Source organism: Tachyglossus aculeatus, chromosome X1, assembly GCF_015852505.1.
Source record: "Tachyglossus aculeatus isolate mTacAcu1 chromosome X1, mTacAcu1.pri, whole genome shotgun sequence".
Taxonomy (NCBI): domain Eukaryota; kingdom Metazoa; phylum Chordata; class Mammalia; order Monotremata; family Tachyglossidae; genus Tachyglossus; species Tachyglossus aculeatus.
Genome location: NC_052101.1, coordinates 66,010,392 through 66,033,245, shown reverse-complemented (window position 1 = coordinate 66,033,245; position 22,854 = coordinate 66,010,392). Strand labels below are relative to the sequence as shown.

The 22,854-nt window shown below is 43.3% G+C and overlaps 2 protein-coding genes across 4 annotated transcripts in view; one reads left to right on the top strand and one right to left on the bottom strand.

The window, feature by feature from the left end:
• SLC25A26 (solute carrier family 25 member 26) overlaps positions 1–19,596 on the top strand; it is a 158,456-nt gene extending 138,860 nt beyond the window's left edge. Inside the window, exons 9-11 of the mRNA XM_038740172.1 lie at positions 7,019–7,083; positions 10,157–10,230; positions 19,306–19,596. Coding sequence (XP_038596100.1) covers positions 7,019–7,083; positions 10,157–10,230; positions 19,306–19,402 — 236 coding nt within the window. The 3' untranslated portion in view covers positions 19,403–19,596. The remainder of the gene's footprint in view (positions 1–7,018; positions 7,084–10,156; positions 10,231–19,305) is intronic.
• Positions 19,597–20,631: 1,035 nt separating this feature from the next.
• The window catches only part of LRIG1 (leucine rich repeats and immunoglobulin like domains 1), a 142,721-nt gene continuing 140,498 nt past the window's right edge, over positions 20,632–22,854 (bottom strand). For all 3 annotated transcript variants that reach the window (XM_038772030.1, XM_038772031.1, XM_038772032.1), the window contains one exon: positions 20,632–22,774. In XM_038772030.1, coding sequence (XP_038627958.1) covers positions 22,512–22,774 — 263 coding nt within the window. In that variant the 3' untranslated portion in view covers positions 20,632–22,511. The remainder of the gene's footprint in view (positions 22,775–22,854) is intronic.

Genomic DNA, 22,854 nt, shown 5'->3' with positions numbered 1-22,854 from the left:
TTTTCCCATCACACATATTCTCCTTGTCCTCCATGCTCATACTTTGGAGAGGTCTTAACTTTACAGATCCAAGTGCATAGGCAGCACAGAAGGGAGAGGGAGTAGGGGAAATGAGTAGGGAAGGCCTCTTGGAGGAGATGCCATTTTAAGAAGGCTTTGAAGGTAGGGAGAATGGTGGTCTGTCAGATATGAAGCAGAAAGGGGTTCCAGGCTTGAGAAGCAGCGTGGCCTAGTGGATAGAGCACAGTCCTGAGAATCAGAGGGACTTGGGTTCTAATCCAGGCTCTGCCATTTGTCTGCTTTTTGATCCTGGGCAAGTCACTTCTCTGTGCCTCAGTTCCTTCATCTGTAAAATGGGGATTAAGACTGTGAGCCCTATGGGGGGCCGGGACTGTATCCAACTGAATTATCTTGTATCTACGTCAATGCTTAATACAGTGCTTGGCACATAGTAAGCGCTTGACAAATGCCACAGTTATTATTATCATTAGAAGGAGGATATGGGCAAGGAGTTGGCAGCGAGACAGACAAGATCAAGGTGCAGTAAATTGGTTGGCTTTAGAGGAGCCAAGTGAGCAAGCTGGGTTATAGCTGAAAATCAGTGAGGTAAAATAAGAGGGCAAGGCGACTGAGTGTTTTAAAGCCAATGATAAGGAGTTTATTTTGGCTATGGAGGTGGATGGACAACCCCTGAAGGCTATTGAGTGGGGAAACATGGACTAAACAAATGTTGGGGTTTTTTTGTAGAAAATGTTCAGGGCAGCAGAGTGAAGTATGGACTGGAGTGGAGTGGACAGGCGGCAGGGATGTCAGTGAGGAACCTGATGTAGGAATCAAGGCAGGATAGGATAAGTGCTCAGATGAGTATAGTGGCAGTTTGGATGGAGAAGAAAGACTGAATATGTGGGTTGAATGAGCGTTATGAGTCGAGGATAACGCCAGGATTACGGGCTTAAGTGACAGGGAAGATGGTGGGTGGTGCTGTCTATGGTGATGGGAAAGACAGTGCAGAGTCAGAGTTTGCGTGGGAAGATGAGGAGTTCAGTTTTGAATGTGTTCAATTTGAGATGTAGGTGCATCATCCATGTAGCAATGTCCTGAAAGCAGAAGAAAATGTGAGAATGCAGAGAAGGAGAGAGGTCAGTGCTGGAGATGTAGATTTGGGAATCATGTATGTGTAGATGGTAGTTGAAGCCATGGGAGCAAATGAGTTCTTCAGGTGAGTGGGTGTACATGGAGAATAGAAGGGGACCCAGAACTGAGCCTTGAGGATTCTCACAGTTAGAGGGTGGAAGGCAGAAAAGTCAGACTAAACCCCACTTTTCCTCATCTCCCACTCCCTTCTGCGTCACCCTGACATGCTCTTCCCCCACCTCCCAGCCCCACAACAGTTATGTATATATCTGTAATCTTATTTGTATTGATGTCTGTTTCCCACCACCCTCCCAAATTTCTGCAAGCAGTGCTACGTAGCTCATGCCCCAGAGTGGAAGAGCGTACTGTGGGGTATTTCATCCAACCTTGTATGAAATTTTATTGCATAGCAAGGATATTAACCCACCTATGTCTGCATCATGTACAAATTCAGTATGAAATTAGATTTTTACCCTGCAAACAGCCCTCTTAATCAAAGAGCATAAGAAATGTCATTTCTGTGTCAGACCAGTGGTTTGTCCAGCCCAGGATTCTTTCTGCCTGAAAGTAAATGCAGGATGCTTGGAAGACCCATATAATCATTGCTGTCCATGATAGACATTCTAATGCTTAAGGAATGTAACATCCTTAACTTCCCACTTCATTCCCCCCCCCCCCAAAAAAAAATCAAGTTGATCTTGAATTGAAAAATGAGAATATAGTAAATTTTGATTTAGTTCCCCTATTTTTATGTGCCTGGCCTCAAATACATGCTTTTGGTTTTAATTCTGTATTGTGGTTAAAACCTGCTATAAAGCATCCAATGTTCAGGCATAATCATCATTTGGGAAGATAACTAAAGGACTCATTCACACTTTTGGCCTCATGCTTATTGGGTCAAAAGGAGAAAAATTAGACATAAACTATATCACAGACACCAATCCTATCATCATCACTTAATATTTTAACTGAACTGTTTCTTAGTGAGATCAGTGTTATAGAAATATCTATCACATGCAGATATTCAAATCCTTCATTTTGGTAAAAATAGAGTTCCAGTCAAGTACACTCATTCTGGTATTTTTTTTTTATGAAGCAGATGATTGAAGCCGTCAGATTGCTTAGTCAGTTTGTAAATCACTAACGTTCTTGGGCATACTCATCTGTAATGGAAAATAAATCCCTGATATTAAAATATAATGCTTTACAGAATCCAGAATATTCAAGGGAGTGCTTCAAAATTTGAAGCATTCCTCACCAGTAGTTTAACCATAGGGTAAGAATGTAAAACTACTATGCCTGAGAATCAATTACTCTTCTTGTTAAACTTCAGTAAAAATTCCAAATGCCACAAATCTGCTTTTGAACGTTTACCAATAAGAAAGTTGTATGAGCTGTGTATACTCTTAAAATTAGTCAAGATTTTAAAGCATGCTATTTATGTTTGAGGTACTCAGTGGCTGGGAAATTCTATCAATTAGTCGGTGGTATTTATTGAGTGCTTACTGTCTGCAGAGCACTGTACTAAGTGCTTGGAAAAGTACAGTTCAGTGGAATTGGTAGACACGATCCCTGCCCCCAAAGAGCTTTCATTTGTGTTATTGTACTGCCATTATAGAACCTTTAAAAATGTATAATTTTTATAGTGTATATTTGGAAGCTTTAATAATAGAATAAAACACTCACTTTTCTGTGATGCTTTCAGGTATAATTCTGCCTGGAAAAATGGGTATATCAGTAGTCTCCTAAGTAAATCCTTTTCCCTGGTTTTCTATGCAGTTGTTATATTAGGTCTATTAAGATTCAAAGGGGGGTCATTTGGTTAAAAATAGTCCCAAGATCAAAAAGGCTGAAGTCTTGGCAGTCAGTCAATCAGTAATATTGATTGAGTACTTATTGTGTGGCGAGCACTGTACCATGACCTCGGGATAGTATAAGTTAATAGACACGAGCCCTGCCATCTAGGAGCTTACCATCTAGTGGGAAAGACAGACATTAATGCAAATTACAGATAGGGGAAGCAGCAGAGCATAAGGATAGCTCCTTGTGGGCAGGGAATATGTCTACCAATTCTGTTATATTGTATTCTCCCAAGCACTTAGTACAGTGCTCTGCTCACAGTAAGTGATCAATAAATATGATTGATTAATTGATGTACATAAGTGGAGTGGAGTGAGGTGAGTAGCAAAGTGCTTAGGTCGTATATACCCAAGTTCTTAGGCAATACAGAAGGGAAGGAGTATAGGTTCTAACAGCATTGTGAAATCTAGAATAATATTTCAAGAATTCTGTCATTTTAATTTCTCTAATCAAAAACGCTCCCATTTTATAGGAGAAAAATAAAAGGATTTATTCAAATGGGTTATGTGCTCAAATGAGTCAGCTCAGTCCAGTCTGTGAAGAGCTTTAGCATTTTATTAACTTACCAAGGAGTTTTGTTCACATTGGGAAGCATCCAAAAATGGCATCCATAAAATGTCCTGACTGCATTAAAATCTATGTTGCTATATAGGTGGCAGAAAATAAAATATGAAAGGGTAAGTGCTTTTCATGTAAATTGTGTATCATATTGAATATAGCAAATGGGAGGGAATAACTCGTAGAAAAATCTTATTTTTGCAGCCTATTTCAAAGGATTTTGGCAAAAAAGTCCAAATTCCTTAATAACTGGAGCAACTGGAATTATTTCTGGACCATCTTTTATACATCTTTCAATCTTTTGGGAATGACTTATCCTCCTTCAGAAGGCCTGATTTATACAAATGGACTCGCTTTAACCTTTAATGTATCCCAGTTTCCCCCTCAGTTCTTGGACTATTTTACTATATGAACACGTCTGCGTTTATACTGGGTTGCTACATTTGTCAAGTTATTCCCCTTTGCCTCTGGAAATTAAAGTAGTCTTCTGAAAACTTAGAAAAATGGAGATTATTTTCACAGGGCCAGATTCCTCCATTGCAAATCTGTCTCTCCGTATGTAGTTTAAAATCCCTCAGCATCTGAAGTCCAGGCCCTGCCATACAGCCCATTGCAACAACAGTTATATCTGCCCTACGTGTACTGTGCCATTGATGCATCCATCACCCAGATTGGGGTCTCCAGATTCCCACCGAGTAGCAATGGGCGGAGGGGAGTACAGAGGTAAGGGCTCCCAGAACATAGCCCCTCTCACACCAGGCTGGCCTTTAAGACCGTGGGGATTGGTGAAAAAATATCTCCCCTAGCCTCCTCCCCCACCCCCTTCTTGTCTTCCTTTCTCCTGCACTCTTCCATTCCTCCTTTCCCTCCCCCCACCCTCTCTCTGTTCTTTCCCCTCCCTTTTCCTTCCCCCCTCACTCCTGCCTCACCATTCCTTGGCCAAGTTTACAGGCTGGATTGGCCCCGCAGGCTCTAACATATTCTAGGCCCATATTTCTGCCAACCAAATACTGAACAGCTCTGGTCTGAAAGGATCTCTTAGAAATCCAAGTGTATCTGCAAAAAAAATAGCAGTTGACAGTTCTAGGGTTTTTTTATTCATTTTATGTGTTGATAGAGGAGCAAAGGTGATTGAGATATCTGGGAGTCCCTGACTCTGAAGGAGTCTCTTCTGTTGGAAATCAGAGATGATCCTCAGTCTAGCCGTGAAGACTATAGGAGTGAGATCCAGGGAAGGGGAATGATGGAATGCTAGTGGTTCAGGCAGTGCCTCTTGCCCCCTCATCCCTCTCAGCGGTGTTCCTGCTGGGGCGCAGACCACAGTAGGCTAGGAGGTGGACAGTGGTGTGGCATATTGCAAAGCATGTGCAGGAGTTTAACATTTAAAACCAATTTAGCATTGGCACCGTGGCCATAACATGGCAAAAGGTTGCCAGAGTGGTTCTGAGTGGTGGCCTCAACAGTAGTAATGATATTCATTGAACACCTACCGGTGCAGTGCACTCAGATGGCCATCCACCCATAAAGTCACATAGCTCTAGTTGCCACCACTACCTCTTGAAGCATTAGAGCAGTGGCACATTGAAACCCACTTCTGCGAATGTGTTTAAGAGTAGGAAAACATTTTTTTACAGGCTTTATGGGCTTGGTCAATTTTAGTCAGTCAATAGTACTTATTCAGCAGTTACTCTGTGCAGAGCACTATGCTAAGCACTTGGGAGAATACAGTGCAGTTAGTAGGCGTGACCTCTGCCATCAAGGAGCTCACTGTCTAGCAGGTGCTAGACTCGTACATTTTTACAAATTGTCCATGAATTTCCCCAGTTTCGATGGCAGCTGCACAGTTGCGGGCAATATAATGGGTGGCTGGCACCCTTGAGTGCACTTTATTAATTGTTTGGGAAAGTACAACAGAAGCATAAAAACATGTTCCCTGCCTTCAGGGAATTTAAGGGGTGATAGACATAGAAATTTCTAGACTGTGAGCCTGTTGTTGGGTTGGGACCGTCTCTATATGTTGCCAACTTGTACTTCCCAAGCACTTAGTACAGTACTGTGCACACAAGAAGCGCTCAATAAGTACGATTGAATGAATGAATATTTACAGATAGATTAAGTGTAATGAATAATTGACTGTACTGTTGATATTTTTATATACACACACATGCACACACGCCAAGGATGACTGTAAATGAATATGAAAGTCCTAGAGGTGGCTGGTAAATTTTTGTCACTCGTGATGTTGAGTAAATCAGGAAAGGCTTGTTGTAGGAGGTGAGTTTTAGGAGGGCTTTGAATGTGGACAGAAGCAGTGTGGCCTAGTAGAAAGAACATAGTCTTGGGAGTCAGAGGACATGGATTCTAATCCCAACTCAAGCAATCAATCGAATTTATTGAGCATTTACTGTGTGCAGAGCACTGTACTAAGTACTTGGGAGAATATAATATAGCAGTGTAACACACACATTCCATGCCCACAATGAGCTTACAGTCTAGAGCTTACATTTGCCTGCTGTGTGATGTTGGGTAAGTAACTCTACTTCTCTGGGCCTCAGTTTCCCTATCTTTACATTGGGGATTCAAGACCTGTTTCCCTCCTACTTAGATTCAGAGCCCTACGAGGGACGGGGATAATGTCCGACCTGATTATCTTGTATCTATCTTGTATCTTAGTTCAGTGCTTAGCACATAGAAAGTGCCTAAACACTACAATTATCATTACGATTATTATATGTCCAATTTGGCCTGGGAATCGAGAGAGGGGAGGTAAAAAGGGGGAATCATAATTGAAGGTGGGGGAGCAGCTTGAGCAAGGGGTGGCAGAAGAGGAACAGTTGAGTGCAAGGGACCGTTACAAGGTTAGCTTGGAAGGAGCTAAGAGAGTGAGCTGAAGAGTTGTGGGTGAGGAGAAATGGGTATGTAAGATGCATTAGCTATTTTCAAAGTGCCTGCTGAGCCACCCCACCATGCATTGTGCCCTAGACATAGTCCCAGCAGACGTTCCTCTACTTCTAGCTAGTCCCTCCCACCCCCACCTGCCAACGTCATGGCAATGTGTGGGGGAGAGGCTTTGAACATATGGATTTTGTGATCATTAAGGACAGCATGTATTCAATTCCCCATGCATCCTGTCAAGAATGTGGGTCTTGGAAAGTTTTAGCACACCACACACTCAATTAAGTAACTGTGCTATTATGTGAAAGCGCAGGCCATTTTTTAATTCTTTCTCACCTGAGAGTATGTGGGCCTTATTTGAAGAAGATTGTACCATATAATCACAAAATAATTAGCCTGGGACTTTCAGAAATGCACCCCAATTTTGAATCAAGGTAGCATAGAAGCATTAATGAAGTGAGTTTGGCAGGAGTTTATGGGTGTTATTAATCAAGTGACATATGCTTCTGAGTGCCCATATATTTTTGATCAACAATGTCTCACTTGTATGTTGCTACTTGTATATGCTCAGGAGGATTTGCAGCTGCTGTTACCACACCTCTGGATGTAGCAAAAACAAGAATTATGTTGGCAAAGGTAAGAGCTGGAAGAATGGTGTAGATAAGGCAGGTGCACATTCTCTTGCTGCCAGAATGCTTTTGTACTGTGACCCAAATGAAACTGCCTCCGTTCTAATTGCCAATGACTTTTTCTTCTAAGGTCCAGGCTCATGAAACGTTAACTGTTTAAATTCAAGCTCTCTGTCGCATCGTTTTCCCTTGTTTGGAGTGGCTTGTTCCCACTGCTCTGACGTGACTTCAGCTCCAGTGAAAAACACCAGTACAAGAGTAGCATTCATTCATTCATTCAATCATATTTATTGAGCGCTTACTGTGTGCAGAGCACTGTACTATGCACTTGGCAGCAGCCTGGAGCTCAATGACGACACTGCGACATGGCTGCTAACTGTATAGAGTAACTCCTCCTGTAGACCATAAGCTCCTTGTGAGCAGGGACCTTGTCTGCCAACTCTGTTGTTTTGTATTTTCCCAAGTGCTTAGCACACAGTAAACACTTAATAGTTGCCTCTGATAGAACCAAATACATGGTTAGGTGTAGGTTTTTTTTCCCCCCTTTCTTACTCAGATTTCTCCCAATCCCTGTTTCGTCTGCAATGTGTTTGGATGTTTGGGACCGTTATCAGTGTCAGCTCATGGCACTGCAAAGCATTTTCTATCGTAATTTTCCCTCCCTCAGTAGGGAAACATTTTTTTGAAAAGACCATAAACTAATGTTTTTCCAAAAATGGACCTTCCTTGTTGCCACTTTGGTGATTTTGGATTAAATCTGCAAATTATATTTTCATGATAGAATTTACAGGGGTCTTGAGATATGATGTTTATATTAAAAATAGTAATGTAATCATTTTCTGCATTTTACCCAGGAGTTCTGTTTTATGCCCTTTGCATTTTTTCCCCCGTACCTTTTTATTTATTTGTTACATGCATTCCTGTCAAAGGTTGTTCGCATTAAACGTTCCCTCATGAGATTTCTTGGAATTTCAGTCAATCAGTGGCATTTATTGAGCCATTTACTGTGTACTTAGTGCTGTACTAAGCACTTGGGAGAGTACCATAGAGTAGTTATACATGATCTCTCCCCTCTCCTCAAGAAGCTTACACTCTAGTGGGATTTCCCTCTCCCAGTTTTCTTCCCCCGCCCCTCCGTCTGCCTCCCTCTGTCCCTCTCCTACTTTTCAAAACAGGACAAACCCTTTTGGCAAAGCATCTTCCAGACCCAGAGGTGCCTAATTTGGGCATGAATGGGTTTCTGTGAGGAGTCATGCCATCCTCATGCCTCAACTCCAACTCTTTCCTAGACCTCCTCCAATCTGGCTTCCGTCCCCTGCACTCCACCGAAACTGCCCTCTCAAAGGTCACCAGTGACCTCCTGATTGCCAAATCCAATGGCTCCTACTGTATCCTAATCCTCCTCGACCTCTCAGCTGCCTTCGACACTGTGGACCACACCCTTCTCCTCAACACGCTATCCAACCTTGGCTTCACTGACTCCGTCCTCTCCTGGTTCTCCTCTTATCTCTCTGGCCATTCATTCTCAGTCTCCTTCACGGGCTCCTCCTCCCCCTCCCATCCCCTTACTCTAGGGGTTCCTCAAGGGTCATTTCTTGGTCCCCTTCTGTTCTCCATCTATACTAACTCCCTTGGTGAACTCATTCGCTCACACGGCTTCAACTGTCATCTCTACGCTGATGACACCGAAATCTACATCTCCACCCCTGTTCTCTGTCCCTCCCTCCAGGCTCGTATCTCCTCCTGCCTTCAGGACATCTCCATCTGGATGTCTGCCTGCCATCTAAAACTCAACATGTCCAAAACTGAGCTCCTTATCTTCTCTCCTAAACCCTGTTCTCTCCCTGATTTTCCCATCACTGTGGACGGCACTACCATCCTTCCCATCTCACAAGCCCGCGACCTTGGTGTCATCCTTGACTCCACTCTCTCATTCACACCCACACATCCAATCCGTCACCAAAACCTGCTGGTCTCACCTCCACAACATCACCAAGATCCGCCCTTTCCACTCCATCCAAACTGCTACCTTGCTGGCTCAATCTCTCATCCTGTCCCTACTGGATTACTGCATCAGCCTCCTCTCTGATCTTCCATCCTCCTGTCTCTCCCCGCTTCAGTCTATACTTCACTCTGCTGCCCGGATTATCTTTGTACAGAAATGCTCTGGACATGTCACTTTCCTCCTCAAAAATCTCTAGTGGCTGCCTATCAACCTTTGAATCAAACAAAAACTCACACTCGCCTTCAACGCTCTCCATCACCTTACCCCCTCCTACCTCACCTCCCTTCTCTCCTTCTACAGCCCAGCCCTCACCCTCCGCTCCTCTGCTGCCAACCTCCTCACTGTGCCTCGTTCTCTCCTGTCCCGCCGTCGACCCCTGGCCCATGTCCTACCTCTGGCCTGTATTGCCCTCCCTCCACACATCCGCCAAACTAGCTCTCTTCCTCCTTTCAAAATTCTACTGAGAGCTTACCTCCTCCAGGAGGCCTTCCCAGAATGAGCCCCCCTTTTTCCTCTCCTCCTCCATTCCCCATTGCCCCCACTCCCTCCCTCTGCCCTACCCCCTTCCCCGCCCCACAGCATTTGTATATATTTGTACATATTTATTACTCTATTTTATTTGTACATATTTATTATTCTATTTATTTTATTCATGATGTGTATGTAGCTATAATTCTATTTATTCTGATGGTATTGACACCTGTCTACTTGTTTTGTTGTCTGTGTCTCCCTTCTAGACTGTGAGCCCGTTGTTGGGTAGGGACCATCTCTATATGTTGCCAATTTGCACTTCCCAAGCACTAAGTACAGTGCTCTGCACACAGCACTCAATAACTATGATTGAATGAGTGAATGAATCCTACATGCACTGGAGCAGTGAGAGGATGCTTTAGTCGTAGGCATCAGTGCTCAATCAGGCAGAGTATGAATGGTTTCTTGGTAAAATGCTTAGGGTATGTTTCTGTAATTTTGTGTTTTGTCGTGATCATTCATATGTTGGATTAGAATTGATTGGGCAAGGTTTTTAAAAGGATTTGACCCTGTGGTGATGTATCTTTTTATTTTTTTCATTGAGGCCGGATCGAAAACTGCAACTGGGAAAGTGTTACCTGCCCTGTATGAGATCTGGAGGAAGCAAGGAGTTCCCGGGTAAGAATAAATTCTGAGGATTTCTCAACTGTGATCATAAAATGTGTTTTGGATGTCTACCTTCATAATTACTACACAAATATATTCTTCTCTACCCCTTCTTGTTCAACATGTCTACATGAATTCAAATTGTGCTCCCTTTCAGTACAAACAGGGTCAGTCTGTTTTGTGCAAGATTTAGGGACATGTGGTGCAAGATTTAGGGACATGTGGATGAGCTGTGTACCTGTGAAATAACAAGTTTGTATATGATATGGTTAAGCACATTTAGGGTATGGGTCTTTAGGGTTTTAACTGATATCTCCCCTCCAAATCATTTTGATAAATGACTGTTTACCCCCTCAAAAAAAATAGCAAACTTAATTATTTTAAATTTTCCTATGTTTTTTGTGACTTGCCATGTTGATGTATGATCCCATCCTACCCTGCCTAAAGTTGTCAATTTAGTGAATTTGTTTAATGAATAGTCAGTATCTTCATTGTTGTCAATATAATTGACATGCATTTTGGAATGTGATATTTGATTTGGTCATTTTTAAATAGGTCATGATTTTTTTTTTTCTTGGAGGATTTCCCTTCTCATTCTAAAGATTCTGGAGTATATTTGTATAACTGTCACCCGAGATCAGTTTTTTGCTTTTCACCTATATAAATGACATCATTCTTCTCCCTCAACATAGATCTCTTTGGATTGACACTGGAATCCAAAACCCCAGATTATGTAAGGTTGCTTGAACGTTGCTTTGTATTCCGCTTGATAACTGATATATAGTAACAATAATAATAATTTAAAATAATAATTGTGGTATTTAACTACTTGCTGTGGGCCCCGGAGTGTGCTGAACACTAGGGTAGAGACAAGATCATCAGGTCAGATTCAGAGCTCAAAGTCTAAGTAGGAGGGAGAACAAAGTTTAAATACCCATTTTACAAGCTTAAATCCCCACTTTACAGATGAGGAAATGAGACTTAGGGACATTAAATAATTTGCCCTAGGTCACACAGCAGGCAAGTGGGAGGTGGGAAAGCCAGGATTAGAACCCAGGTCCTCTGACTCCCTGGCCCGTGCTCTTTCCTTTAGGCCACGGTGCTTCTCATGCATTGGGGAAAGCATTTGTCAGCCTCTTGTGTCATTTGCAAATATCAGAAAGGAGTAATTGCAGCAAAAAACACTTGCCAGGCAGAGATTGTTGTATGTGAATCACAAAAATAAAAGCCAAAACATTTGAAGCTTAGATCTAGTTTAGCAGAATTTTAAAATGTATAGTACAATTTGATATTTATCCCCAACTTATATCTCTTTAAACTCCCCAAATCCGTATCTTGAGTATAATCAGCACTGTCACTATATTTTACACTAAAACTTGTGTTCAAATGCTAGAGCCTTAAGTCTGTTTTTTGGCTTTAATTGATTTCAGCCCTGTTCAAACACAGGGAGGGATTCTGAATAAGAGGGTTCCCTTGAGTAGTATATTGTCACAATGAGAGTATATTAGCATACTTGTGAGGTAGGTAGGTGAATGGCAACCTCTTGTACTAAATAGGCTACTATTCATCAAGGAGGGACCTAGCATCACATACAAAGTGTCAGGCATGAATTTTGAAATAGTAATCAAACTTAAAATACAATCTCTCTGAATTGTATTCCTGCTTCCAACATGCAGAAGTATACTGTGCTTGGTAAAGCTTGGTTTGGGGGATGTTGCTTTTTTGCTTTGTTTTTCAGGTGTCCAAATAATACAAGGAAAGGGGTACAGGGAGCAGGCTGGGCGTGTCTAGGTTCAGTTCCCTGGAGTGAGATTGCTAATGGATTGTTTTCCACAAGCTGCCACTATCGATCCCGTTACCCATTGGTGGCACAAAGAATGTGGAATTCTCATTTAATTGTTATCGGAAGAATAGAAAATTGTCTGGATTTTGGCTTTTGGAGAAAAATGTTGCGTTCAGAAATTGTTGAGGATCAGCCGTGAACCTGTGCCAAGACCTGGGAAATAAGTGTTACGAGAGACACTAAAATTTGGAGCCACAGAATAACCTATGGAAAGGGTAGTTCCTAGGCTTCGCTGAATTGAAAACTAAAACTGAATGAACGTTCTGCCAGATGATATTCCTTCATGGAGTCAAGTGGTGCCCAATTGATGTGGATAGAGCACAGGCCTGGTAGTCTGAAGGGCCTGGGTTCTAATACTGGCTCTGCCACTTGTCTGCTGTGTGACCTTAGGCAAGTCACTTCATTTCTCTATGCCTCAGTTACCTCATCTGTAAAATGAGATTAAGACTGAGCTCAGGGTGGTACAGGGACTGTGTCCAACTTGATTATCATGTACCCACCCCAGCACTTAGTACAGTGCCTGGCACATAGTAAGCATTTAACGAATAACATATTACAAAAACCCACCCAAGAATGTTTTTGACTGAGTTTCATTCCACTTTGAAAATTTGGCTCCTTTTGTTTTTGTTTCATTCAACTCATACCATCTTCAACCTTTAATCAATCAATCATACTTATTGAGCGCATACTGTTAATGTCAACATGAGATTCTGCTGTTTCCGTATCTGAGAGGTGATATAATATATTTCAGCAGCTGACACTAAGGTTTTGGTTACATGTCTGGTGGCATTGAGTATCTCCATAGGGAGCATGTGCAAAATAGAACTGCCGTGCACAAGTTGAGCTGGGTTCTCTGTCTTCCTGTTGTATTATGCCATCCAAATTACCTTTGAATCGTAGAAATCTTGGTTGCAAAACTCTTCCTCATCTAAAATGAATAAAGATGGGAAGAATCTGGCTACTGCAAAATGTCATGACTCGAGAAAATGAGACTGGTGAACTGGTAGCTGTGAAGGAGGGTGATGGGGAAGGCCAGTTATAAATAGTTTGATCTGACCCATTAAATGGTGAGGGGATTTGGGGGTGATAACTAAGGTATTTAGTGGCTTCTACTGCCCATCTCTCTGGCATCAGGCAGACGGGAGCACCCAATTCTGAAAGTCAGGTCTGTGGGCAGAGGTCTTGGTTCATCTGTAGGTAAAAAGAGCCCAAATTCACAGTTTAGGTTAGCTCAATTATTAGCATTCTTCACAAAGGCACTGATTAAGCTGTTAACTACACTCGGCACTCTGAAGCAAGAATTTCACTGTTGCCTGCTCTTGAGCATCTGGGCCCTTTCTTGCTTGTATTAGTGGAGGTCACCGGTACTGTTTGCTCTTATTTGGGCTTCACCTATATGGGGTCATTCGAGGGTTATTCTCCGACATCATGCCGATGGGGTGCAGGGGAGCGCACTCTTGCAACTCTAGATCAAACTTCTTTATTATTGGCAGTTCAAGGGACCCAACTCCTATTTTAACCTTTGCTTTGTTTTATTATGTTGATACACTTTCAGTCTTCTGGAACCACTTGATAAGCTCAAGTAAATGCTGCCTTCCAGGGCTGGTGAATGAGTGATTGTAATGCTCAACTAATCACACTTTCTTAATCTGCCCCTGAATATGGCAACAATGTTCCACTCTAAGTCTTTGCCTCTGAGAGTTTTGTCAGGACCTGCCTTGTACAAATTACTGCACTTTAAAGCTCTAATTATGGTAATAGACCCAATTGTTGTCTATTGAAGCCATAAATGCTTCCATCTGTCTGCCCTCCTGGAGCAGTGGATCATTACCACAAAGACCCAAACCAGGGCAATCCGAGGTTTACCCGAAGTAGCATCTGGTTAGCGATGGTGGTTAAAGTCGCTGATGGCTCACTATTGCATTGGGCTCTGCTTCCTGCCCGTATCTGAATCTCCCTGGCTTTGAGGCATCATGGCCCAATTTGGAGGCAGAATAGAATGTGAGCTGGAGGCTGCCTGGTCCATTTTTAGTTGCTATAAAGGCAGCTGTGGATTGCTGACCGAGATGTATGAAATACAAAAAGAAAAAGATGTAGAGAATGGGATTTTTTCTTAATGGGATCTCCTTATTTTGGCAGTGGCAGATGGAAACCTTGAGCCCTTGGCATATCAGGCAAGATCTGGGCTTTTTCTCTGAGGGAAGCTCTGCTAGAAGGTCTGTTGCCCTATGTATGTTTTACTTCACCCAGCAGTAGACATGCTTTAGCCCTTTCCACATGAAATGTGGCGGAAGTGTGTGAGGAGCATACCAGGATCTGCTGCTATCAAGAACACTGTGAACCTCAGGTAGCTTGCTCACAGAGCATATTGTTGGCCTCTGGGATCGGAATGAGAGAAGCACCCCACTACCACCACTGCAAAAACAACAACAACAAAAAAGTGTGTGTGCTACTGATGATGGGAGAACCTCTGCCCTGTCCTAAACAAAGGATCCTGCAAGTTGGTGTTTCAGGATGTTGTCCTTTGATCACCAAAGAGACAGGAGCAGTATTATGTGACATGTTGGGAGTCTGAGCCTCCATTTTTCAGAATACCCTTCTTGCCCCAAATGAACTACAGAAGTGCTCTAAAATTTGTTCTGCCTCACTCACTCCAAGCAGGCTGACCAGAGAGCTGGATCTGGTGACCCTGTAATGTGGGAACCAATAGAAAATGGACAAAGAGAAGAAACAAATTATGGCATCTTGGCACAACCAATCAATCATTGGTATTTTTTGAGCACTTACTATGTACTCCAGAGCACTGTACTGAGTGCTTGGGAGAGTATTATAACGGGTGCCTTTGCTTGGGTCATTAGCAGGCATATATGATATGCTGAGTCTTGTATGAGCATTCAAAAATGGATCAAAAACCTGCATCCCATCCATCAGGCACTTGGAGAATCTCTGTGACCACATTAAAACAGCCCTCTCGGAACAAGGAATCCCATCTATGTTCAGTCAGTCAATCAATTGTATTTATTGAGCACTTACTGTGTGCAGAGCACTGTACTAAGCACTTGGGAGAGCACAATATATCAGACACTTTCCCTGACTACATTCAGCTTACAGTCTAGAGGGGGAGACAGATATTAATAGAAATAAATTGTGGATATGTGCATAAGTGCTGTGAGGCTGGGGTTGGGGGGTCGAATAAAGGGAGTGAGTCAGGGTGACACAGAAGAGAGTGGAAGAACAGGAAAAGAGGGCTTTGTTACTCCCTCTAGACTGTAAGCTCATTATGGGCAGGGAACACGTCTGCTAATTCTGTTGGATTGTACTCTCCCAAGTACTTAGAACAGTGCTGTGCTCACAGTAAGCGCACAATAAATACCATTGATTGATCATGAGAAGCTAGTGGCTACTTCTCTGACACCACCTGCCAGGTCTTGCTCAAACCTTGTGGGGGTGGCCAAGTGACAATGCCAAGATGGGTTTGATGTGAATGCCCTCGATTGAAAAACCCTTGCAGCAAAGCAAGCAATCACATTGATATTTTGCAGTGCATCACGGAGAGCAAGTGGGAAACTGAAAGAGAGTTGTCATGTGGCATGCAGTTCAAAGCAAGGGGTGCCAAGGACTTTTGTTCATCACTATGGGAGCAAGATGGCCTCATACATAGAGCTGCTGAAGAATGCAGGCAGCTTCATCCTCTTCACAGGCAATCCTGAGTAGATGGCAACCACACTCTAATGATCTTCTTGAATGCTCCTTCTGTCATTCTTCTCCTTCTAGGAGGCATTTCACTGTGTGGAAGAGTTTATTGGCATCTGCCAATTTACGCATCTTACTACACATTCCCTTTTCCAGGTTATTTACGAATGGGACAATCCTGATCTTAACATTGATCCTGTTTATGTTTCTCCCATCCTTGAGTAGGCATTTGTCCCTTCCTTTGTGTTTCCTATCTTTGAGCAGTTTTCAATCCATTACAGCACTCTTCTCCCCACAGCCCCCCAGCCCCCCTCCCACCCACACACACCCAATTTGTCTGTAATTTTTTTTCTTTTATAGACTTTGGTGTTGATCTTCAAACTGGTTGTAGATTTGACCGATTTGCCAGGTATAGAAATGGGAATTCCCAGATCATCTCTGGAACCTTTCTTCTTCTAAGTGGGAGTTGCATTTAGTTATCCACCAGTTTTCTGGCCCAGTGGCCATTCGTAAAAATAGGTTGCACCTTCTTGCTAAGACTTCTCCAACAATTTCTTTGAAATATTTGAGTGAATGTCATTGGCCCAGGTGATTAATGTATAATTCAGCTGTACTGAATGGTGCACTGCATCTCATGTGGTCACCACAATTTAAACTAATTCTTTTGTCCTGTTGAAAAAAGCATTTGGGTGTGAAAAAATCTATCTTGGTAAAGATTGAACTCATTGAGTCTCTTAGCCATCAAGTGGCCATGCTGATTCCCCAGCAAGCTGCCAGCTTTTAATATATTTAAACAATATTTATTAGCTTTGCATCCCTTGCAAGACACTCTTCTTACTACTTTTTGGCCCATCTAATTCCTTTGACTTGCCTCTCTTTATGAGATTTTCTGTTCTCAAGAAAATTTTCCCTTCATTGAAGTATGTCTTTTGCCCTCCAGTGACCTGTTTTACTCTGCCAGTGTTTCATATGTTTGTTTTTCTTATTGTGTGACTCCTATTTTACATAGGCCTTGGGTTTTTTAACCAACTCCTTCTGGTTTTTTCCCCACCTCAGATCCCAAATAGTCACCAAGATCCCCAAACCATACAACAGTTGGGCCAGTCGATTTAGCTGAAGATGTCCTTCTTTCAACTTTCTCTCATCGTTATCAGGGTATAGCAGGACTGTGTGTTTGGTCTTGATATTTTTAACTTATTCTAGCTACTGTGCATGAAAATACAATAAGGGACCTGGAAACTAGTTTCAGAATTTTGCTTCCAGTCAACCAGGAAACTCTTCCAATCAATGGTATTTATCAAGCATTTACTGTGTGCAGGGTACTGCACTACTCACTTGGGAGAGTACAGTACCACAGAGTCAGTAGACATGTGCCCTGCCCACAAGGAGCGGACAGTGTAGAGGGGGAGAATTTCCAACATAGCAGAATGTGAGCATCATCTTTTGTCAGAGGCAGTCATCTTGGAATGAGAGTCGGGCTGAAGGGCTCTGCATGCACATTCCTAAGAAGGCATACAAACACTTGTGAACTGCTTTGCAGTCAGCACAACACTCTACATGGACAAGTTCTCTTTCACCCTGCACCTTGGAAAATCAATTCACCACAAAATATTTGTATGGGCTGTTCAGAAATAATGTTATTACCGAATTAGAAGCAGTGTCGCCTAGTGAATAGAGCACAGGTCTGGAAGTCAGAAAGACCTGGGTTCTAATTCCTGCTCTGCCATGTATTTGTTGTGTGACCTTGGGAAAGTCACTTCACTTCTCTGTGCTTCAGTTCCTTCATCTGTAAAATGGGAATTGAGGGGACTGTGTCCAACCTGATTACTTTGTATCAAACCCAGTACTTAGAAAAGTGCCTGGCACATAGTAAGCACTTTACAAATGCCATTAAAAAAAAAAAATCTGCCACCTGGAAGGTACACTAGTTGCCAATGCAAGACCCAAAAAAACCCGAAAAACCCTCCAACCGAAAGCCAACTCGAGGGACAATGTGCCTGTTGGAATAAGCATCTTCATCGAAATTACATAGTTGGGGAGGAGTCCACTCTGGCTCCACTCTCTAGCTCCTCAAGGAGATTCTTAAGCATCATCTACCACCTCGTCATCTTCAGGCAAAACAGGATTCTCCACAGCAGAGTCCCCGAATGGTTCACTCACCAGCATTGAAGCAATGCTCATGGTAACTCAGCCTCCCTGGGCTGGCCACAAGTGCATGATGGATTGCAACGGGACACCCCACAGCCACTCTGCAGCCAACTGGATTGAGGCAGGTTGTGATCAAGGCGGAAATGGCAGCGCAACACCATTGGATGATGGCTAGCGGTGCCAGCTGGCAAGTTGAACGGGGCACAGCCAGGGCTTTCTCTACATGAGCAGAGGCTTGGGAAGGGGTGGGATACCAAGGGCTGCCAATTGGCAAATGGATCAGTGTAGGACAGTCTGGACGAGCACTCTCTGTGGTGTGAATGCCAGCCGTGTTTGTGTGCGTGCGTATGGTGATGTACATTTTCTGAGTTTCATGCAGATTACCACTTCTAACATCATAGTTTTCTTTCCTTCCCCTGCCTTACTCCCACTCACAAATGCTGCTCATCCCTCCTTTTGACTGCTCACCTTCTTTCTCTACCTCTTTAGAGCGGCAGGTCAGGGACTGACAGCAGCTGCTACACTGGTGGCCAGGTGAAAAGGACAGTTGGAAGGCTCTTTGGTTGCCTTTTCTAATCAATGGAGGGAAGTACGGCCCTTATGACCGTAACCCTGTGGCACCCCAGTGCCCTAAGATCAACGTTTGAGGAAGGGACTAGGAGGAAGTAGGGCTGCCTGGCTTTTTAAACTGAGATAGAGACCTGATCTGTGATGATGACCTGCTCTGTTGTACCCTCGCAAGCGATCGGTAGGTACCACTGAGGAGGCTGATGATGATGAGAGCCTCTAGAGGTCCCTGTGGGTAAGTCACTTTACTCCTTTTTGGGTCTGCTTCATCGTCCTTTAAGTGAGGATAATGGATCACAGGACTAGTTGGAAAAATGTGTTCAAGGTTTGAAAAAAGAGGCAGTTTAAGGATAGAGTCATTACTGGGTCTAATTGTGATTATTTCAAGAGTAAGGGGATTTTGGTATTTAATGTCAGCCAGCAAGCAGCTGGGCTCAAACCTCCTAGGCCCAACTTTAATAGAGTTGAAGAATGTAGTTTGGGCCAGTGCTGTCAGAGCTGCGTGAATCCAAAAAAAAAAAATTTTAAATCCCTTCCATCTGGCTGCTAGAAATGAGGGTATTATCGCCCCTACTAGGGAACTATAACAGCACCACACAGCGAGTCAAATAGTGGGGTACAGCCTTAGGTGTTGGGGGAGGGGAAGCCGGGGGGGGGGGGGGCAAATAATGTGTGAGTTCAAAAACCATGTATATATTTGCCCTACCATGCCAAAACTGAGGTGTGGGCTCACTGAGTCCGGAGTGCGATGTTTTTAAGCTGTGACATTTGGATGTTGTCTTCATTTATGGCCAAAAATGCAGGTTGTGTGTTTTCTCTCCCTGTTGCTTTTTTAGATTATTTGCAGGTGTTTTTCCTCGAATGGCAGCGATCAGCCTGGGAGGTTTCATCTTTCTTGGCACTTATGACCAAACACGCAGCTTGCTGTTATAACTGAGAGTACCCCGTGAATCAGATCCAAGAGCCAAACACCTCCTGTTTTTCGAAAAAGACTACAGTTGGAAGACACTACTCTTCTCCTCTTCTTTGGTGAGCAGCTGGTTGATCTGCATGACCAGATCTATTTCACTTTGGAAATCCAGTTTTGTTGCAATAAAATGTTCCCCTACGTGGAGTTCAATGAGCAAGCCGTGTTGAGTGATGTCATTTTGAGCATTGGGCCAAGAACAGTGAAAGAGGAAAGCTAATTATGTCGTAATAGTGCTTTGTTTGAGCAGTCTTCTCAGACCCCTTAATGAGGAAGGTTGCCGAAGTCTCAGCTGGAACAGACCTTTCATTTCCTGCCTTCTGCCCTAGTCAGGGGGGAAGGATGGCAGTAGTGTTTTGTTAAAATGGAAGTGTTTGGTTCAGGGGTGGGGAGGGAGCTGTATGAAAAGGCATCCCCATTTGAATCTTCCCCAAGTAAGAATGTTTATAGTTTACTTTAAACCAGCAAGTGCCTAGCAGGCATCCTTCCTCCATAACCAGGCTGGTGTCTTAATTGTACTCAGCTTTCTCCTATAAAAATAAACCATTGTGTGTGTGTGTGTGTGTGTGTGTGTGTGTGTGTGTGTGTGTACATATATTTTTTTTTTTTAACAGTCTAGTGTCTGACCAACCAACCCTGCTGGCCTATGAAGGACCACAGCCTTTTTCCTTTTGCAGCCCCCAGCCATGAATTGCCCTGTGCCATGGCACAGCTGGGAGTGGGAAGGATGGCTTTCAGCTGCTTTCTTGAGAAGGGCATCATCACCCCTTCCTGGGAAATGAAACATCCCAAACTGTTGTCTGCCCCCCCCGGGCCTGCTCTGGTTCTTGCAATGTACTTTTCCTGGCTGCAGCAAGAACAACAAAAAGAGCGGTCGAGTTAAGCTGCAGGGTGTTGGATTTCTTGGATGAAGTTTCTTGGTTTTTCTGTCTGGGTGCTTGTTGAAGGAGTGCCCTACAGAACCCTATATCCTATTCAGTTGGAACAGTGAGCATGATGTGGAAGTTTTTTAGGGCTAAACCCCCACCCCTCCACCCTGGGTCAAATAGAGAGGGACAGAAGACTGGTTCAGGTGTGGTGGGAGGGCAGTTAAGGCTAAGGAGAAAGGGTAGCAATGTAAGTTCTAGGAAACGTTTTCCCCCAACACGGCTTCATTGGCAAGAATAATCAGATATGTGCCCACACGGTGAAAATAATTTATAAATGAACCTTTAATAAAGACACTTCAGTGCCATTTGTTAGACGTCAATATTTTACGTTTTTCAATGTACAACATTGTACCAAATTTCTATAAATAAATAACTTTGTACACAAGTAATACTTCCTCTTTCACATTGCCTCTCAGAAGCAGCAAATTCACATATTTTGTGGAAGTAACATGAAACAGTTTAACAAATTGAGAATATCATTTGTTGACCAATGTGCTTACATTTTCAATTTAATGCTAACACCTTTTTGGCTAGATGTCCTGCTACAAATCGTTGCACCATTCGTTTCCAATAGGACACTTTCTTTTGGCTTCCTGGGGGGAGGGGGATTTTGCTTTCCGCATATTGTTTTGTTAAATTCAATATTGGCACTCAGTTATGTAGCCACCTGTCGCAAAGTGCAAATATGCCTAGAGTCAGAAAGACAGGTAAGCTGGCAAAATTAAATCTGGCCCACAAGGAATACATTAGGCATTGTATGTATGCCCATACGGCCACATGGCACACAGGAAGTGAGCTGCCTGTCTCTCCTCTGCACTACCCCATGAGAATCAGGCTGACTTCTAGCACTATGTAAGAAAGATAAACAATAACAACCAAAAAAAAAAACCCCTCTTTTCCCAGGCCAATAGTAGATGGTCATTTTCAACAGTGGTGTAAGTAGCAGAACTAAAATTAACATATTAATTAATCCACAGGTACCAAATACCACCAGAAGCAGCCTTTATATAAATAAAAAGCTTTATCATGAAATTGCAAATGCCACTAACCATCTTTGTTTTGACCCACAGCTGAGCTTAAAGACCAGGAAAAACGAGGAGCTTATTGATTCAGGCCAATCCCTTGAGAGAGTCGGGCTTGTAAGCTGGTTTTGCTTAATCAGTGGGATCTGAAATTGTTTCTCCTCCCCCCACCCACCACAGATGGCCTCTGAAAATGTTCTGCTGTAGAAAGAGGACCAGGCTCAACATGTCACTGGTAAAATCCAGATGGCATTGCCTCTGCTTTTGCAGCAGGTCAATCACTGGTCTCTATTGAGTGCCTAGTGCATGTGGAGCACTGTACTGAGCGCTTGGGAGAGTACAATACCAGAGAGTGGGTCAGTGGTCTGCCCTTTCAATGCTATGTCCATTTTTCTTGAAGTAGTTGTTGGCTTGTGTACACAGTAGACTCCAAAGAACTGTCACTAGTGCTATTCCAAAACCTAGACCCCCAAATCGCCTCTACCCCTCAAAAGCACTCTGAGCAGTGATGAAGTTTAAATTCTTCCAGGCTCAGTGGGACTGCTCTCTTCTCTCACTCAGCACTTGCCCTCTTGAGCAGGCCTTGGAAGTTTAGGCTGACTGATCCTATTTTAAGTGCAATACAAGTGAAGGGAGATTTGTGCTTAAACAACCAACTCAACTCTTAGAAGGCTTTTCACTGAAAAACAGGACCAACCTCACAATTAAATAAATGTGGTTTTCTTTTTGCAGGTTCCATTCATGCGTTAAGGCACCAGAATAATTTCCTCCAAAAAAAAAAAAAAGAACAGCAACCTGATATAGAAATAATATGGCCCAAGGTGTAAGAGTCCACTCCACTAACCATGCACTAAAGATTAAAATAGCCTCTGTAAAAGATATAGATAGATATAATATATGAAAACTCTTATATACAATGGTATCAAATACTTTTGCTTCCTTGTGTGCCCCCAATGCAGGTCCACTTCTGAACTAGTGATACTTCACATGGAAGTTTAAAACTATATACAAAAATCAGTGATGCTTGAACACAAGCTTCCGCCCCACTTCAGCTCCTTGCCTCACTCATACCTCACTGGGCTCTGGGGTGAGGCTGACAATTCCAGAGTTGAGGTAGATACAGCCTAGACATTGGGTGCAAAGAGCAACAGCATGCTGCTTTGCCTGGGGCAGTTTCCTCTCAGTGGTGTGGGCTCATGGCCAGGTGCACCAGAGTGGGGTAAGTGTCCATTAGAAAGAAGACAGTGCTTCGCTTGAGCCTCGCCGGGAAGTTCCTGAAAGCCAGGTGAAGGGGCAGGAGTCTCACTGAACTCCGCCCGGGAGCCTGCCAGGGGCTGCAGATCACAGTTGAACTCGGAGGGCCTCGCCGACGGCTGGGAAGAACCACCTAAGTGATAAAACAGTGTGTCAGACCACCTGTGGGCCAGGAATGAGAGTGGGTTCCAGGAGAACAACAAAACGATGGGG